General features: G+C 41.4%; 1 protein-coding gene across 1 annotated transcript in view; it reads right to left on the minus strand.

The window, feature by feature from the left end:
- Positions 1-340: 340 nt before the first annotated feature.
- Positions 341-20,382, minus strand: part of fn1a (fibronectin 1a) — a 31,278-nt gene continuing 11,236 nt past the window's right edge. Inside the window, 40 exon segments of the mRNA XM_032530354.1 lie at positions 341-1,453; positions 1,456-1,468; positions 1,840-1,959; positions 2,051-2,157; positions 2,351-2,476; positions 3,380-3,547; positions 4,166-4,304; positions 4,441-4,611; positions 5,044-5,263; positions 5,482-5,590; positions 6,562-6,651; positions 6,762-6,953; positions 7,235-7,324; positions 7,508-7,565; positions 7,568-7,692; positions 7,914-8,001; positions 8,526-8,737; positions 8,949-9,218; positions 9,362-9,475; positions 9,624-9,779; positions 9,904-10,068; positions 10,244-10,360; positions 10,463-10,729; positions 10,863-10,952; positions 11,039-11,112; positions 11,220-11,334; positions 11,897-12,169; positions 12,730-12,921; positions 13,214-13,300; positions 13,457-13,625; positions 14,019-14,113; positions 14,534-14,797; positions 14,968-15,246; positions 16,734-16,847; positions 16,850-16,927; positions 17,045-17,134; positions 17,346-17,474; positions 17,658-17,843; positions 18,243-18,411; positions 18,604-18,725. Of these exon segments, the coding sequence (XP_032386245.1) occupies positions 1,401-1,453; positions 1,456-1,468; positions 1,840-1,959; positions 2,051-2,157; positions 2,351-2,476; positions 3,380-3,547; positions 4,166-4,304; positions 4,441-4,611; positions 5,044-5,263; positions 5,482-5,590; positions 6,562-6,651; positions 6,762-6,953; positions 7,235-7,324; positions 7,508-7,565; positions 7,568-7,692; positions 7,914-8,001; positions 8,526-8,737; positions 8,949-9,218; positions 9,362-9,475; positions 9,624-9,779; positions 9,904-10,068; positions 10,244-10,360; positions 10,463-10,729; positions 10,863-10,952; positions 11,039-11,112; positions 11,220-11,334; positions 11,897-12,169; positions 12,730-12,921; positions 13,214-13,300; positions 13,457-13,625; positions 14,019-14,113; positions 14,534-14,797; positions 14,968-15,246; positions 16,734-16,847; positions 16,850-16,927; positions 17,045-17,134; positions 17,346-17,474; positions 17,658-17,843; positions 18,243-18,411; positions 18,604-18,725 (5,696 nt within the window). The 3' untranslated portion in view covers positions 341-1,400.

Below are 20,382 nucleotides of genomic sequence, written 5' to 3' on the forward strand. Positions count from 1 at the left end.
AAAGAAATATAAACTAGACTAGACTAGAACTAGCATAAGAAAGGCAATGTTATTGATAATGTTTCTTTTTTTTCTCTTTTTGTGTGCAGGTGTTTGCAATTACACAAACTAGACAAAGTCTGCATTTAACACCAAACAAGCTAAATATAAATCAGATGAATCAACAATTAAATGGAAGGCTATAATTGAGCGGTATCAGATCTTACTGTACTTTAGCTGCCTGCAACCCTTTGGCTCCTGGAGGAGTAATGGTAACACATTAAAGTGTGTGTGTTATCCTCACCTGCTGTAAGAAATAACCTGGAAAATACCCCCTCTCCCCCAACAAAAGAAACTGACATTTGGTTTGGGTTTTTTCACTTTATAAAAAGATTCAGTCCACAGTAGTTCAGATTTTGGCACCAACAATATAAAAAAAACAAGTTAATCAAAAAAGTGTACACCCCAATGAAGCATTGAAAAAAATGCATGAATAATAAGGGATAAATTAAAGAAATGAATTAAAAATTTTAAAAAAAATACAAACATGTATGTAATTAAAATGCATTTCACTTGGAAATAATGGTGAATTTTACAATACTTTTTTTTTTTTAAATACCAGTTTCTCTTTTGGTCAGTCAGCTTTTGCTTTGTAATTTCATACATGCTATACCTTATGTACTTTTAAAAGAACCAAATTACAGGTCACAGAATCCCATCTACATGATGACTCAAATATCTGTATTAATAGCAAGTCACATTTTGTAATAACTCAAAAGAAACAGTGCTTATTTTTTTAAGGAAAGTTTGTTTTGAGTTTCTTGAGATTTAAATTGAAATCTTAGTGATCCATTGCTCACATAAACTCACATTCCTGATTCAGATATGCCTTCTATCATTACCTAAATATTTTCTGAATAGACAGTCACAGTGAGACTCAAAATCATGGGAAATGCAACAGATGTGGCTACAGTCATTAGGGATGTCTAGTCTCAGTCAAAGGAAGAGAACTGCCATGGAATGTTTTTGAAATATTCAAAAAAAGTCCCATTGCAACAGTAAAAATACAGGTGTGTGGGTAAGTGTGTGTGTGTGTGTGAGTGTGTCAAGAGTTTATGGTGTAGGCAGGTTTGAGGGGGTCAAGCAGCAGGATGTGTGCTCAACAGGAAATCCTTGTTTCTATTGAAGAAGGACCATAACCAACATTAAAAAGATGAACATATGTTTGAAAAGGCACAGGTGTGTGTAGAAATGTCTTGTTAAGGCACGTTCATTTGGTGAAGGTAGAACCTTTAAGTACAGATCTGATGGAAATGTCTTCTCTATAAAACTAAACAAACAGGAGAAGGCTTCCTTCTTGAAGTGGTCGTGACGCTGTAGTAGTGACACTTCATCCTCCTGTACTCCTACTCCCCTCTAGTCTAATCTAAGGGGTTGTTAGCATCTGCAAGCAGCTCCGGCCTCAAACATTCAATGGACACTGGATGTTCTGGAAAGCAGAGAAAGACAGGGCAAGAATGGAAGGAAAGAGAGAAAATGACATGTTGTGATTTATTAGTTTTGACTGTATTTTTAGCAAAAAAACTCCAGCTTACAAAAAGCTGAATTCAATAATTAATACTTTTTTAAGGGTGAAAAAAAAAAGAGTACTGTGCGTGTGCTTTACTTATACCCTTCCATTTAGGCAAGTTTAGATAAACCAAGTCTCTTTAAATTTGAAGGATCAGTGGAGATGATTAAGTTGTTAGAGTATGTATACAGTGTGTCAATGTCTGTGACTAAATAGGAATATTTATGTATTGGGTTTCTTTTATCAGAGAGCAGAACAGTAGTAGCAAAACTTATTGTGAGGAGACTGACCAGTTTGCGTAGAGCGTTTTCTCTGTATCGGTCGAAGGTATCAGAATGAACCGGTTGAAGGAGGCTAGCGTCCACATCAGTCTGTCCTCCTGGCCTTCGGCAGTTCTCACAACGCCAGCCCTAAAGAGGTGGAGGGAGAGGTTAATGCTCTTCTGATGGTAGGACACATAAACCTATACATAAAACAGCAGTGTATACACACACAGTGTACCTGTTGTCCTCCATAGCAGGTACAGGTACAGATGGCGCCCAGGTATTCCTTCTGCCACTGGTTTCCAACCTGGTACATTTTACCATCGTCATAACAAGTCGACTCATCTGGAGGGTGAGAGGAACATTAAAGTGTATTTAAACGTGTTCTCACTTCCTTTCACAATAAACATGAATGGGCAATTGAATTCCCATGAGAAATGATTGAAAGAAGATATATACTTAACAGAATCAGCCTGTATCACAATACTGCAAGCCTGATGTCTCAATTATTGTGTGTGTCCACATAAAGTATACTTACGGGGTTCACATTTGAATTCTCCCTTGCCATTTCCCAGGCAGGTGCAGCTCATCATGTGACCGTTTTCAGCCTGGCGATCCCACTTCTCGCCGACGCGGTAGTTGTTATTGTTGTCATGACACCACTCTGAAGTAGGAGGAGAGGTAGTAATAAGGAGAGAGAGAGAAGTAAAGGGAGTGAAGATGGCATGGAGAAGGAAGAAGGATGGTTTGAGAGCAAAGGTTGAGAGTGTGGAGGAAGGAGTATGAAGTGGATATGTGGGGGAAGTTCATTAGTTGATGTAGAGAGCAGCCGAAAACAAACATTTACAAATTAAAGAATTACAGCGTTCACAGAGACCGGTTGTGACACAGCTAAATTCACTGTAAAACAAGCATAAAACATATTTGTATTTCAAACTACATGTGATCACATCCTTTAAATTTAACAGAGCCTGAGGGAGCTTTACTGGTTCCCAGTTAAGTATCGTCCCAGTGCGGACACACACATAGACATCATCACTCAGAGAGTGAAATGATGATTGGTGATCTCAGTTTCTGGTATTGTAATGTTAGCTAGATGGACAATACAAATAACTGAGACCGTCATTAGCTTAGCTTTCTGCTGTCTGTTTTCACAGTATACAGAGGCAGAGCACAGAACAACATGGGCAGACTACAGACACACTCACATATAGTAAAGAAATAATCATCTTTATAATGAATGTATGTATTAAACAACATATTACACTATAAACAGTTGAACTTCACACGAATACAAAGGCTGCCCATGATGTGATTGTATTACCGTGTGCTGCAGCACATAGAACTGCACAATTCTATGGCATTCTGTAGCTAAGGAATTTATAAAGTATATGATGTCAAATGTATTTTTTGTTGTGTTCCACATACTGTAACTCCAACCATTCTTTAGCATTTTCTCAATCTATTTGTTTTATTATTTTCCTGTTATAAATTCCTCTTGAGTAAATCACATGGTGTGTGGCTGGGTGAGCAAAGCATGCTGTTATGGGGTTATTAAGCCACTCACTGGATGAATCACACCTAAAATGGCCACTGCCCAGCCCCAGGCAGCGACACCACAGCTTAAAGCCCGTCTCAGACATGCGCTCCCACTCTGAGCCCACCTCGTGGTAGGTCTGTGTGAATATGTCATAACACACATCCCGGTTGGTGGAAATGGGGATGTCACCTGGAACTAAGGGATGGAAGAAACGCATGTTTAGAACAGAACTGACATGATACACACAATCCATCTTGGGATTTGAATGCTGCATTCATCAAATTGTCCATAATTAAACATTGTTAAACATTTATTACAGTCTTTGCAAAGATTTTTACGATTAAAGCTATAGTGCGTAGTTTCTGTCTCCTCCATGAGGAATTCTAAGTAAAGACAACAAAACGGTCGGTGCATTCTACATGATAAAGCCTTCCCTATTCAGCCCCAGCTCCTCCTCCGCGCAGTTGCTAGCAGCCAAGGAGGACACAGAGGATTAAAAAAACATGATGGAGTCATTATCTTCACTTGAGTTTCTGTGCACGAAAATCGCCAGAAGACACAATCTTGTGAATATTGATATACTGAGAAATACAGAGAGAGTTGTACAGGACTAATAGTCTTAATTAGCTTTGTAGCAAATCATTTGGCAATGACTGAAATGTAACGGACGTTCAGTAATATCAAAAAGTTACGCACTAAAGCTTTAACTCGTCTTTTTGTACACATATGCTACATAGGAATGCACATTAAACTTTATTTTGGTGTGAGAGAAAAATTCTCCCAGCACACTTTTGTCAGTGGGGACTACTTTACCAGCGTTGCCAACGGTTACAACTTCCTCCAAAACCTTCTCTTTAGACCCGTCCCTCATGGCCTCTACAACAACGTTATAGGATGCCCCGGATGTCAATCCTATCAGTGTGGCACTGTTGGAGGTGCCAGGAAGACGCATCTACATGGAGGGAGAGAAAGTTAACAAGCAGTTCTTGCTTCTCCAGCAATAAATATGTGTGTGTGTGTGTGTGTGTGTGTGTGTGTGTGTGTGTGTGTGTGTGTGTGTGTGTGTGTGACTATGTGGGTGCATATACCTGAAAGCCCCTTTCCTCCAGGTGTGTAATAGGATTACAGGACACCTCATACTCTGAAGTATGAGGAACGCCAGACCAGGAGATGGTCGTGATTGTCTGTGCTTCGTGGGGCAATTCTGTTTCGTTGTCAGGGAAACCAAATGCAAGACCTGGCAGGGGACCCTCGCTCACCTACAGGATCGAACAAAACGTTTAGAGATAATGTGAGCTCATAAGCTCACCAAATATTTCACATACTGTGTACACGTTCTTGTTAAATATGAAAGAATCGCCTGCCAATGTAAAAAGCAACACAGGTGTTCAGCTTCTGGTCAAGTTTTACATTTATTAATAAGAAAAAAATACATCATGTATGAAAACTACATATCTTAACCCTTGATATTTGTTAAAGTAAGACACTTGAAGTTAGGCATTACTGAACAGTGATTATCGATCATCAGAGACTTATTAATTTAAACCACGGTTTCATGTGGCCAGCTGCAATCCTGAACTCAAGATAATATAAATCTAAATGATAGTGGATACATATAACATTTGTACTACAGTATTCAAATATCATGAGGTACATCAGATTTACAACAGATCATTTAAAGTCTCACACACCTTGACCAAGGGTACTCTGTTTCCATCAGGGCCTGCAACAGGAATATAGATCAGAGGTTCTCTGAGAGTTGGTCTCTGGCCTTCTCTGGGTCCACTGAAGGGGCCATGCAGTCCATTATTAGGGCCCAGGCTCTGGTACTCGGTATAGATGTGCTGGCCCTGCTGGCCTGGTTGGTTTTGGCCACTAGTGCCAGACAAGTGAACATGGTTGGTGTCAAAACTGGACACAGAAAGAGAGAGGGATGAAGAAAGAAAAGGAACAGGAGATCCAAACGGAAAGAATAAAAAAGCATGAAAGGCAAATGGGGAAAAAGAATGAACAAAAACAGAGAAAAAATATGATTAAATAAGATAAGATCAAAAGCACCAATTCACTGCACATATATTTTATGCATTTTTGGTTTTGCATTTTTTTAGTATGGTTATGCAGGCTCTTACATCTTGTCATTGAAGGACTCTGGAACATCCAGGATGTCAGTGGTCGGCCGATGAGGAACAGGAAGCTGTGGCAGCTCGGGAACCAATAGGTGATGATCTGGAGCTGGCTCTGATTGGACGAGAGGCATACGTATGTTAGCTGTTGCAAGCAAGCAAGGCAAAGACAATACGCAGATCCACTAGCTTAACTTCTAGCAGGTAAAACACAAGACGGTTGTGTTTTCTCTGTGCTGCTTAAAAAACAGGTAACTCATTTACCCGCCTGTCTCTAATAATGCAATACACAAAGAAAACATCTTATCTAATTATGTTCAATAGGAAAACCAAAACATATTGAAGATTTGAGGGGTGAAAATGCAGCTAATGGATCCATTCAAGCCCACACACAGACTGAGGTAGTACAAGTTATGGGAAAATGGGATGATAGAATAGTTTGCTGATTAGTGTTGACTAGCTAGCACAATGCTGTTATGAAACATAGATGGTTAATAGAATAGAATATAAATGAAAATCATTGTCAAGGGCTACATGCTGTAATTCTACATTGGCAGCAGTTAGACAAGAAAGGCAGCAGAGGGCAGCAGAGCATAGCTCTCAAATACATGGCTTACGTACAGTTATAAAAAAAAGAATTAAAAGTGTCTGTGAGAGAAGTTATTCTTCATTACAACAGTCCTGACAAATAAGCATAATCAGACCAAGTTCTCTCCTTGAGTGGAGACACTAGATTACCCCCCCTAATTCTTGACACAATTCCTGAAAGTGGGTTATATAAAAACAGCCCATAATGTTGTATTTCATAGTTTTATGATCACTTTGTGGAAATTTAATAGCAGATAGTTTTGTTATTCTACAGAATCAGTTGTGTTAATTTTTCAAGAACTCAAACTCTAAGCTGAAAGGACGCTCATCTTTGCAAGAGAAATCCGCAATGTTCTGCTTCTCCAAAATGACAGCTGAATGTCTTTTGACGTCACAATGTCTTCCATATTTTCAATATAGGAGCAATCTTTACTTTGATAAAAGAATTAAGTTTGCACAGGCCATACATGCTTGCAAGTGGATGATGGGTGTACTCACGTGTTCTGGCTTTGCCTACAAGAGGTGTGCTTCTTAAAGCATTCTGCAGGGCGACAATCTTAATGACATACTCTGTTCCTGGTTTCAGACCTTTGACCAAGCACAAAAATTACACAAAAAGTTGTTATTTGCTTTTTAAAATCATTTGTATTTGCGTGTATGTTGTATTTGCCTGAGTAAATCTGATGCTCCACACTCACCATTAATAATGGTGTAGCTCTGGCCTGCATGGGGTCTGGGGGTAACCTCTCTAGGCAAACCCCCGGCTTCCTCATAGGTGACATAATACCCAGTAACCCCTGGACTGCGTGATGGCTCCCAGGTGAATGAGATGCTGTTAGGGTTCAGGGAGGTGAAGCGGATATTGGTGGGCGGCATGACCACTGGTTTGGCTGGAAGAGACAGACAAGTAAGTAAAAACTGCGTCTTATTTTGCGCATGCGTACTAGCTACACCTACTGAAGAAATAATAATTTATCTGCATGTAACTAAAACACTGATTTGAATGTATTGAATTGTGTCTGTTCAGCACTATGTAAGGGGGGTCAATTTTATATTTACAAATTACAGCAAATCTTACAATATAAATATGCCAGTTTGGGATATTTTTATTTAAAATTTTAAGCAGTACTACTGGCTTGACCAATATTGTAGGATTGAGATGAATAGTTACCTGTGGTGGCAGTGAGTGTGAGAGGTGCACTGCGTCCGTTTCCTTTCAGTGTATAGATGTTGATCTTGTAATTGGTGCCTGGCTCCAGACCTGAAGTGAAGAAGCAGTGACAGCTTAGTGTGGGATCATGTGCTTTTTTTTAAAAAAGTAATCCTAAAAAACTGAGGTTATGATTGAATTATGCCATATGCAATTCTAACTTATTCTTACAACTGTGTGTTTACACTACATCTTTGTGTACGTAAATGCATGAATATTGTCCTATCTGTGTACCTGTAATAGTGAATGAGCGTGAGTCAGAGCCAATGGTCTTTTGAATGGGTGTGTAGCCTGTAAAGAGGTGGTGGGTGTGGCCTCAACCAGGAAGCCAGAGATGGGTTCTGTCTTGGAGCGCCAGGTCAGGGTGATGGAAGAGTCATTAACGTCAGAGATACGAACACGACGAGGGGGGCTGATATCTTGAGGTGGATGAGGACAGAGAGAGTATTAAGGGTCAGAAGGAACAATCCCAGTTGTGAGAGAGTATAGATCTTTTAATGACGAGATCAACGCAAGAAGAGATTTTGCACAACCCAAGAACTGGCAATGTTACTTTAGCAAAAATGCCGTCTCTCTGTTTTAATGTTAAATCAATGCTTTAATTTGTCAGAATTCCACAATTTACATGTTACAAACTCACTCTCCAGAGTAGTGACCTCTCCTTGGACTGGCCTGCTGGTCAGAGAGTTTTTCAAAGCATAAACATGGACTTCATAGGCAGTTGCAACCTAAGGGAGATAGAGAAAATGAGACTTCCCAGTCTCTGACGGTGTTGCCAGTTTCCACAGGACTGAGTTTTCCGCAACAATATTGTAGCGTTGACTATTGGTGCTTTCACAAAATATTTACACAATGACATTTTTGATAAATAATCATCCGTAATGTGGATGTAATGACTAAGTGGGTAAAGGCAAATAATAGAACAGTTACAACAGTCTGGTAAGTTCAGAAAATTACATAATTTTATTGTAATGCAGCATTTTAAACCAGGAAAAGACAACACTTATGCCATATACAATATTATCTAAATCTAAGACGATAAATCTAAGACGTTATATAGTCTCATATCACAATATCGATATAGTGGCCAGCTCTATCTGCAAGTCCATTTTCATACTCTAATAACATAAATGGAAACCAATGGGTATCTGAAAGGTCAAAAAACAAACTAAAAACTCATTAAATTCTAACTTCTCTTCAAGAGACAAATACAAATGGAGTCCTTCATTCAGACTCAGAGACCCACACTTACCATGAGTCCAGAGATGTGTGCCTGTGTGGCGTCTGGGGCCAAGTTGATCTCCTTGGTAGGACCGCTCTTGTTCTTTGGGTTCACCACCACACGGTAGCCTGTGAGGCCCGTTAGGCCAGTTAGTCGGTTTTCCTGACCCGGCACAGCCCAGCGCATGGTGAATGAGGTAGGGCCAACCTGGGAGAACTGGAGGTTGGTGGGGGGGGAGATGGCTGTGGCGGGGACAGAAAAAAGACAGTTTGAGGGAGACAGTTCTGAGTATTGACAGAGGGAGGTACTCATTGAATACTGTCAAGTCAGAAATAAAGGATTTTACACCAAATACATTTTCTGTTTGGTTTCGAAACGTTTTGTTGGATCACACTTTTATCTCATATATATATATATATAATAAAAACATCTAGAATTAATCTCATTGTATACCTGTAGCTTGTGTCCCGACCAGTGGTGTGCTGGCCGTGTCATCATGCACTGCGATGACTTTCACAGTGTATTCAGTGCCAGGTTGCAGACCATAGATGGTTGTAGACTCAGCATCTCCTCGGGGAGCAGGGCGCAGCTCTCTCTCACCCTCCTCTGGACTTGAATACAAGACGCGGTAAGATGTAACAATTCCCTCAGGACTGTCCCAGGTGATCTTCAGTGAGGTGGAGTCAATGTCTGAGAATGTCAGGTCCTTGGGACGGTCTACATCTAAAAGGGTGATGAGAGCGGACAGAAGGGTGGCAAGGTAGTGGGGTTGAAGAAGAAGGGGGAGAGGTCACGGTCTTGTTTTTCAATTTGTGAAAAACAGATAAAATCTCACCGATATGTCTCTACAAAGTTTATACCCTCACTTGTTAAAGCATTCACCACCAGTGGGGAGCTCTCTCCATCTTGTCCAAGTGCATACACACTCAGAACGTACTCCACAGTGGGCATCAGTCCTGAGAAAGTGATCTCTGTCTGGTCTGGAAAAGAGAAGGAAAAGGATACAAAAACAAGAAAGACAAAGAAACATTAGAGTTTCCTAAACTGAAAGCCAGAATTTTATAGCTAATTAAGCTTTAAAATACTGACAAAACACAACATACTGGAAGCTTTGGCCAAACACCATACCTGGAGCCACCACCTCAGAGAAAGACTGTCCCTGTCCATTTCTGGGGACCCCAGTCACCCTGTATCCCTTGATTGGGCCCTGAGCAGGGCTCCACTTCACTGTGACACTGTTGTCATTTACTTCCATCACCTCCATTTCAGAGGGAGAGTCAACACCTAAGAGGATGGAGAGATGAAGAGGAGAATGTTGTGAGTTGAAACATGAAGAGGTTGGATAATCACAAAAAAAGGGTGACTGTTTGGTCTCTGGGGGCGTCTGTGTGTGTGTCTGTGTGTGTACCTGTCTTGTGCATGACATAGATTGGAGTGCTGGAAGCGGGGCTGTCTCCTCTACCAGTCACAGCGTAGACGGTGATAGTGTAGTCAGTACCAGGCTTCAGGTTATTGATTGTGGCAGTGGACTGCGAGCCAGGCACTGTGAACTCCTTAGGATTACTGTGACCTCCTGGATGACAAAGGATCGTGTGGTTAATATTAGAGAAACCAGTATCTTAATACTTAATAGACTGATCATACAGTGACATGAATCTCCACAATAAAACACTGTATGAACTACAGGAAGGGAAAATACACTCAGAAAAAAAAGTTTCTTGGCGAAAAAAAAATTATTACTAACTCACCGGACTCTCCATGAGTGATCCTGTAGTAGCGGACAGTGACCGGTGGGGCATCCCAGCGGACGGTGATGCTGGTAGGGCTGGAGTCTAGCACTTCCAGGTCTGTGGGAGCATCAGAGACTAGAGAAAGAGTGAAGAGCCAGACACAAAAACATGAATAAACACCATGATGATGATAAAACGGTGCGCAATCAATCAAGTATTCAATTAGGATTTTCATACTTGTCTTCTGTTTCCCACTGAGCGGCAGGCTCTCTTGGGTCCCGCTCACAGCGTAGATGTTGACCAAGTACTCTGTGTCTGCAGTGAGTCCTGTCAGGGTGAAGTGGTTCCTGGACGGGGGCAGCCTCTCATCCTTGGCTCTCCCGCCACTGACCATCTGGTAACGCATACGGTAACCGGTGATTTTGCTCTGGGGAGCAAGCCAGTGGATGGTAAAGGAGTTGGTGAAGATCTCGGAGAAACGCAGGCCAACTGGTGAATCCAGAGCTGAAGACATGATGAAAAACACAGCAAAACATTTTTGTAAAGATCAGCATTTATATGATCTGTGCCCCGAAAAAGAAGCTATTTCTGGCCTTACCCTGGACCTTGTTGTTAAATTAGATTATGTTAGGCTCACCTGTTTTCTGGGTGCCAACGAGGGGCGAGCTCTCTCTTTGCTCATACACACACACCACGCTCACCAGATACTCTGTGTTGGGCAGCAAGTCTGGGGACAGTGAAAGAGACATGAATAAAAATGTAGTTGTTTGTGTGTCTGTGTGTTGTGTATTATTTTAATTTGCTTCAACTTACGCCTTAGCACTATGTTGTTACTGCCTCCTGCGTTGATTTCTGTAGTGTCATCATCATCGTCAATGGGATGATACCTGAATAATGAGGATACCAACTTAAGACCAGTATGTCCTAAAGATAACATCTGAATCAGAAATAAAGTAATCCTGCGTTTTAAAAACATTTTATGTTTTCCTCGTACCTGACGAGAAAGCTTTTGATGTCAGCGGTGTGGGGGACACGGGGAGCGACCCAGGTGACTTCCATGCTGTCTGGACCAACCTGGCCAAAGCCCAAATCAGTGGGTGCTGGTACAGCTATTGAAAAGAGATAGCAGGTATAGAAAGATATGAGGTAAGGGAAACGAGAAAATAATGTTATGATAATGATAAATAAAATTATGACTAAAAGAGAAAACTCAACCATCTATTTGAGGGAAGAGTCTATATGTTATATGTGTGTCAGTGTAAATCCGTCTTAAGTTTTACGACATCTTAAAAGTGAGAGAACAAGCAGTGTTTGCATTGGGAGGCAAAATAAGCCTCAATATGATTAAACCCTGCATCTTAAACCAGATGGACCTCACATACACATACACACACACAGAGGATTATTAAACTGAAAACACAGCATGCTATGCAATTACATCAGCAGCTTTAAAGGTTTGATTTACAGAGCCATGTCTTAGGGTTAATAAGAACCCTATTATATTATATAACTCACCACACACAATGTAATGTGTGAGACACACGCAGGCAACTCTAGTAAATCCATGTATCTACCTAAACAACAGTTGTGATAGCTCTGTATTTGTATTTATAACTGAATGGCTCTTCCAATCAGAAAAGGTAATGACATTAGTAATAAAGGGCTTCTTACAGGTCTGCTGAGTGACTGTGGTGGGCTCGCTCTCGCCATTCTCCGTCACAGTGATCACACTGATGTCATAGTCGATACCAGGTTCCAGTCCGTAGACGGTATAATGACCAGTCGTTGGCTGAACCATGTCTTGAAAGATGGGTACGCTCTCGCCGGCTGCCACCACTGTGATCCTGTAACCGGTGATGGTTGTGGTGTTGAGCGGTGACCAGCGGAGACTGATAGAGGTGTCGCTCACGTCCTTGAAGGTGAGGTCCGTCAGCTGTGGGACTTCTGGGTAGGTGGGAAATAGGATTGGAGGGAAGGGGTGCAGGGGTGCAGGGGAGAAGAAAAAACAGAGAAGACAACAGACACACCAAACAAACGAGAGGCAAAGGTGGAAGGAAAGGGAAGAGGTTGGACACGAGGACCAGAAAGAGGAAACCGACAGACAAAGAGACAGGAGCGGTGGTCAAGGCGAGCAACTAAAATTGTCTGCTTCCAGTAGGGTGAAATATTCAACATATCACACCAGTGGAAGAGCTAATGGAAAATAGCTTTCCCTGGTATATATTGTCATATAGTGAGGTTTCAACTAGTGTTCAATGAAGCTTCTCCATTGAACATTCTTAATATATACACAGGTAATATAGCATTAGTGCTGTATGAGTAAGAGCGGTAATGCTTACAGAGCAGAGGTAGTATCTGTTAAATGTTGGAAGCTAATGTGTTATTTTGACACATTAACTTTCAACATGGTAAGTTAAGTTAGCAACTGGGACAATGAAGATCCATTCCCTATGGTCTCAGAAACCCATCCAACCCCCAGGATTATGAACTGACCCCTCACTCACCTGGTGTAATGATAGTTGATATAGGAGTGCTCTCCATATCATCCTTAACAGTAACAACACTGATGTTGTATTCCACTCCTGGACTGAGATTCTCCAGGGTGCAGGAGTTCTGACCTGCCTCCACAAACTCCTCCACACTGTTTCCTTGCTGCCCATTGGTGGGAGCGCATGTCACTCTGTAGCCGGTGATGTCTTGGAGGGAGAGAGGAAAAGAAGAAGATTTACATGGGATGGGAGGAAGAAACTGGAGATAATGCATCAATATGGAACAATTACATGCTGAGGAAAAAAAGAGACTGTAGGTCACTGACGAATGATTCAAACAAAAAGGAGAATAGTCAATCAACCTACATTTTGATTATTTTTAATGTTTCATGCACACCTAGGTAGGTGGCGATGTGGCTGTGTGTGTGTGTGTGTGTATGTGTATGTGTATGTGTATGTGTGTGTGTATGTGTGTGTGTGTGTGTGTGTGTGTGTGTACCTGGTGTACTGGCCCCGTTCCATTGGACTGTGAGCTCTCCGGTGCTTGGGTTGGACTCCAGGTTGAGATCAGTAGGAGGAGACAAAGCTGGAGACAAAAAAGACAAACAGGAGTCAAAGGAGAAGGAAAGGAGGATGTTTAAAAATGCATGAAGCAGAAACATTGGGGGATCAAAGAAAACAGCAAGTAATGAAAGGAAAACCCGAATAAAAGGTGACAGGGTAAAAATTGGTTTGTTCTTACGTGTGACAACACGGCGCGTGACTGGGGTTCCCTGCTCGTGGCCGTTTATTACTGGCTGGACGCTGTATGTGTACTCCACTCCCGGAGTAAGACCAGAAACGTAAATGCTTCCTGAGTCAGAGGTCACATCTCTGGGGGCTTCTCCGCCTTGACTGGGACGTACCGTCAACTGAAAGATAAGTGCACACAGTGTTAGAGAGACAGCAGAGAGCGAGACATGGATCGTAGGGTACAGGAGGTAAAGGTCAGAGGTCAATGTTTTCCCAAGAACATGGACGCCAGCAGAAGATTCTCATCTCTGGTGTGACATAGTCTGACCAATCACATTTAAACCCTGAGGTCTGTAGTTCCCATGTTATCTAACTGCAATGGGGCCGACACTGACCCAGGAATAACTGGAATGTGCTTTCCACAGCAAACAGAAAAAACAACAATTGCATCTGAAGGCAATCACACAATCCAGTCGTTCATTTAACAAAAAGGGACAGAACAGGAAACATCAGCTTTATGAATATGTGGCTATAAAAACACTTTGTATGTCATGTATTAGCAGAGAGCATACCTTGTATTCAATGCGGGGAACTGGAGTCCAAGAGATTATAATGGAGGTGTCAGTCACATCAGTGCTAAAATGAGGAGCGTTGCCCATTGGTGGATCTACACATACACGGAGAGTAAAAGTGTGTTCTGATTAGATAGTGTGACACGGTGTGTAAAGATATATAGCACCCCACCCCCCAGCATGAAGATTGACACATGAGTGCATGCATATTCAGAAGATTGCACCTATCTTTCCACTCTACTGTATCCATAATGCCAACGGGTCCTCTACTCATCTGAAATCTTGGTTTTTGATGATAGAAACCATACCTAATATTTTCGGATTTATTATGAGATGACCATTGGCAATATATGTTGTTGTGGCAATATGCGTATTCTAAATGAGACATGTAGCATGGTGCTTTTAAAAATCATACCCTCACTTTGTATAACAAATCTTAATCTAGGCAAAGACATGCACCCTTTGAGCACATGCACAGTGACCACACTGATTTAAACTATGCATCAGACACTCACTAGTGGTAAATACAGCAGTCTCTCCTTCACTGAGTGTGTAATCTTGCTCGGCATGTAGCGTAGCGGTGTACTCAGTATCAGGCTTGAGGTTGAGGAGGGTGTACTGAGTAAGGCGGGCAGGCAGGTGCAGCTGCTTGGGGTTAGAGCCCTCAATGGAGAGGAGAAGACGGTAGCCAGTGATTTTGGCACGAGGGGCAAACCACAATATCACAGCACTGTCCTCCGTCACGTTGGTGAAATGGATATCTGTGGGAGCATCAGGCTCTAAAAAGAGACGACAGTAAAAACTCTGTTAGATGTGGACAGTTTGATTGTTTTATTATTATCATCAATTTTCCACAGAGACAGTCTCAATTCATTTCATTCATTCAAAATCAACCTGCAGACACTTGATATTTTGTGTCATTATCCTTGAGTGCATCTGTCATACTTACTGGTAGTTTGCTCCCCAATCAGTGGTAAACTTTCCTCTCCATTGTGAATGGCGTAGACGTGGAAGCGGTACAGTGTTCCAGGCTGCAGGTGTGACACTTCAATGTAGGAGTTTTGACTGACAGGCAGGGTCATCTCCGTCTGCGGAGAACCAGACTCATCCACAGGGACAGCGGTGACCCGGTAACCTGAGACGTCGCTGCCTGGGCCAGACCAGGTCAGAACGATTTTTTTATCGGACACCTCAAAGAACTGCAGGTCTGTAGGAGAAGTTACTTCTTCTGTGGACAGGAGAAAAACCACTTAACATTAAAATTTGAATTCTTTAATATCCATTTTGATTAAATAGTCATCGTAGTTTTTAAGTCCCTTATGTAACAGAAAAGTTGATGCCTCCTACCAATTCAGTAAAATGGAGAACTCATTTGAAATGTTATGTGCTAAATAAGGTAAGGTATGTGGAAAATTAATTAAATCTAATTCTATGACATCATGGCACTTTGATAAATCATTCAATGCATTTACTTTTACGTTGTAGATCATCAAAACCCAATAGACAATAAGAAAAAGAAAGAAAAAAAAGAGATGTCTAGACCGATTAACCATTCTTTCATTTTGAACCTTGATATACTAAAGTGCAGATGCAAAGTTTAAAGTGACTCATGCTCTCGATTTAGCTCAGACAAAGTAATGTGTAGACGGCCGCCTTGGTCCATTTGACCTAGCGTACATCTACTGTCTAAAGATGGCAGGACACACTATTAACTAGGTCACGTATCTTTTTCTATACACACCACACACACACACACACACACACACACACACACACACACACACACACACACACACACACACACACACACACACACACACACACACACACACACACACACACACACACACACACACACACACACACCACACACACACACACACACACACACACACACACACACTCACACATTTCCAGCATCTGCTCAACAACATGTTAGACCTGGCAGACTGAAGTTTTACATAACTCCGTCAGAAAAAGAGTGCAACAGCTGTGAACTCAATGACTTCACTTTCCATTGGAAAACTCTTCACTTCTAGTATTAAGAATTAGAAACATTACATTAGAACTGTGACTAGGCCACAGGATGACTTGCAGGTTGATTCTGGAGGGTGCCCCTATGACTACTAAGAGTAATAAGTCAAATTCATTCATACATACAGCAGATCAAATGATGATACTTAAGGATCAAAATCACCTAAGCGTTTTACTCTCTACATCTTTTGTCCAATCATCACGTAGTATATGGAGTCTCCCAAAAGATGTTCTCGGCTATATCCACTTCTGGAATTGCTCCAGTGCTGCTGGATGTTCCGCCATATGCAGGTATTTTTCGTTTCCTTCGTCTTTCTTAAATATAGCCTTTATTATTCTGTTATTTCTATATAGCTAGTTTTTATTATTTCTCATGAAAATGAGTTCTGCTCGTCAAATGGTACTTGGATGAAAAACCTAAATATACACATATGGAAGAAACTGTTGGCTTTACATAAAAAATAAAGACCCAAATATTAAGGATTGCTTTGTCAAACTTGTCCTAATTTTGCCCAACACTCTTTCTCTCTCTCTCTCTCTGTGTCTCACTCCCTCTCTTTTTCTCTCACAGACAGACACACATACACACACACACACACATACAAAGCAACCTTACTGAGTTCAACCTTTCCAAATAACAATTGTGTCCCCTTATTTTTTTTACACATCTCAGTCTTTTACCTGGCAGTGGGTCTCCAGCGGTGTGGACCTGCACAAAGATAGGCTCACTCTCCAGGCTGTCCTCCACAGAGTAGATACTGATGTTGTACAACTTCCCAGGTAGAAGGTCACTCAAGTCACAGATGTTGCCGTGTCAGGGAGAGTCAGCTCCGTGCTTTCACCTTCTAGCGATGGTGTGTAAACAACACGATAGCCTGCGTGGAGGAAGAGACCACATGGTCCATTGTGCATTTGGGAATGTCAAAGATGAATAGGCGGGGGTTCAAATTAGCAACAGAATGGTGATAGATTTTGGCTGTGACATAGCATACCAGTGATGGGAGCCAGAGGTTTTTCCCAGCTGATCACCATGGAAGTTTCTCCCACATCCTCCACTTCATGCTCAACGGGAGCATCAGGGGCTATGGAACAAATGGGGTTTAGGTGTGAGAGAGAAAATTACAACCACTGATGTTTTTACTGGATCACTTCATTTATAGTCCCTCATGCTCATCAGGCAACTTGCAGGTCTGGGATTTAAAACCACATTTCAGTCTTGCAGCTGCGATGTTTGTGAGAATGTTAAGAACATAGAAGAAAAGACAGGAATATAAAATGTATGTGCCTACTGACCAGTGGTTTGTGAAGTAGTAAGAATTAGGTTGTTCTCTCCGCTATCTGTAATCTCATAGACGTTAACAGTGTACTTCCTCCCAGGTAGAAGCTCATTAATGTTCACTGAGGTAGCTGTGTGGGGCAGGTCTGATAGGAAAAAAACAGATTGTATTAACACATTTGTTTTTATACATAGAAATATTTTACTTACTTACTAAATTTTATTTTGAAATCAGGCCAAAAATACAAATCACAATGTGTTTGCCGCCAACAGTATATAACCCAACTGTGTATGTTTTCATGTTTTTATATGTGTATATATGCACTTACCTAGCACCAGGGGTTGTCCAGAAGCCTGTCCCTGCTCACTGAGCTCATACTCTATTCTAAAACCAGAAACTGTGTCAGAGGCGGAAACCCAAGAGATGACAAAGCTGCTGGAGGTAATTTCGGTCACAGACTCTGAGATGTCAACCATAGGTGGAGTTTGGGTGGTCTCGCCTTGCGATGTCGCCACTACAGGAGAAAAAGACAAAGACAGAGATGGAAAATAATTGAGTTGGCTACTTGCTGCCTCTGAGATCAGAACTGGCAACAGGACACTCTGGGGATGAATGTTTTTTAAAGAGTTCTTGGTTAAATAAAATAAAATAAAAAATGTAAAGAGAAAGAGCACAAAGGATTTATTGCCATTTCATGATGTTCCAAGCTAATTTCCAGAGCCCTGTCTTCAATATCATCTTTCATACTTACTTTACAAACCAGTGCACATTAAGCAGTGATGTGCACAAAAACATACACATGCCTAAACCAGCTTGCATGGAAAAAGAAGCCACATTAACTGAAAATACTGTTGGTTAATCAGCGATGCGGCAACTAAGCCAGCATGGAGATCTGTCAACTCCCTTAACTCACATGATCCATAATTGGTAGTGAAGTCAAAGCGTGTGACCTCTCTGCGCCCAAAGCGCAACACGCTGATTAGCTGACCCTCGTAGGTGATGCCTGGCTTCAGACCAGAGATGGTGTAGGAGTTCAGATGGCCAGGGATCATCACCTCTCTCCATGGGCTGCGAGTGTTTTTCTGTAAAAATGTGATGAAGGATGTTAGAAAAACTAAAAAATAGATGCAAGAGGTTTTTTTAAAGCTTAGCATGCAGAGCAGGAGTTGAATGTCAGATGTCAATAGAGGCTGTGTCAGCATCAGATCCTGTGGAGAGATGCAAGACAAGGCATCATTTTCTAGTTAACTGTAAAGCTCAACCAGGAAACTCACCACTCTCCATTTGAGGATGTACTGGGTGATGTGAGCAGACTGTGGGGCATTCCACTGAATAGGGTGGGAGTTGGGTTGGTTTCCAGATTCAGTTATGATCACCTGGACAGGACGACTCCCACCTGAGAGAGATAGAGAGAGAGAGGTAAGCAGTTATTCACAACAGACCAGAAGCTTCACTGTCTACAGTAAAGATATTATCATAATTTGATATATTGACAACACATGAACAGGAGGAAGCATTTACAGTGTTGTTAAAATCAAATATCTTAGTTAGAGCTTAACGTTAGGAGGGAAACATGGCGAGATACTGGCTCTTCTACAATCTGAGAAATTTCAGAAACTTTCAGTGCATATTGCTGAACAGAACACAGAAATAGTGAGGGAAAACTAGCATGTCCCTGTGAGATTCCAGCCCAGTTGGGAAGAGGGAAGAAGCCCTTTACCCTCCTTTTTCTTCTCTTTAACCTTCTCTATTTCATCATGTTTCTAACCTTCACTCTTCTCTTGCAGTGGCTAGGTTTCATTAAAAAAGCAGCACTTAGAGGATACTTTGAAAACAAAAAGTGTAATTATTGTGGACTAATTTCACAGGGAGACTGCTCCCTGTGTTAATCTTCTTTATTCCCTCTTCCTCTTTAATCTTTTATCTTTAAACTCAGGATTTCTCCACTTTTGACATTACTGAAAACAGCAAACATCATAAACACAATAGTGTATAAGCTGAACAATTCAGCAATCTTTATCATAGTGGTTTTGTCATGGAAACACTCACATGCTAGGCTTCATAAAACACTTGCAGAAGCATCACAGAAAGGTAAATGACAAAGCTCTTTAAACATGCAACCAGTAAAAAAAGTAGTGCTGCCACAACAAAAAGTTCCCTCATTGAAAACGATACAGTCAAGCTGGTAACAAAAGATCATGTAATTTTTTGTGTTGTATAAGCCCATTTCAGTGCTAGAAACGTGTGTTTCAATGCCTGGAAAACCTTGTGTTGTCAAGTTTTGTAGTTGACAGGAGCTCAAACATGTGTATCGTGTCATTACTACATCTGACAGAACTCTGGAACTTGGATTCTTTATTGAGAAAAGTTGCAGTCCCGGCTAAAGTGTGTCAAGTTACCAGACAATGGACGGGACACACAAGTTAAATATGCTGTATATATAAAGAAAAGGCTTAGCAGAAGAAGAAAAATTAAATTGTCAGTAGCTCAAAATGGAAGTTTCTTTTCTGGTTTTGGGAATGAACAAAATCGAGTAATCTTTAATGTAAACAGAAGTCATGTGGCAAGCAGACTCCTGACATAAGTCGGGCTGATAAAAACTGGTAGCTTCTATAAAGAACCGAGGTTTTCTAACCACTTTTCCAAATAGCAGACCTGTAATCAAAATTTCTGAGCAAGTGGCTCGGTTAACCAGGAGTTGCAAGCAAATACACAAACCTCAAAAACAATCTGGGACCAATTACTGCCTATTACAGACCCACAGGCCACTGGCGAGGGTAAGGGTTACATCGAATCAGATGTGGGATGCAAATGAAAACGGATGCACACTTGCAGTGGATGAACTGCACGTGCACACACACACAAAATCTTCTAGCATTGCATACACACATCTGTGTACGTTACAAGCACACATATACATGCACACCCCACCCCACCCCTTTATTTTGCACACACAGACACAACATTGATTCTTGATACAGACAGATGCACCGCAAGGTTGTGATAAGGACCACAGTAAAAGGATGTAATGTTGAGAGTCATCCTAACAAAAA

Source organism: Etheostoma spectabile, chromosome 11 (assembly GCF_008692095.1).
Source record: "Etheostoma spectabile isolate EspeVRDwgs_2016 chromosome 11, UIUC_Espe_1.0, whole genome shotgun sequence".
NCBI lineage: Eukaryota > Metazoa > Chordata > Actinopteri > Perciformes > Percidae > Etheostoma > Etheostoma spectabile.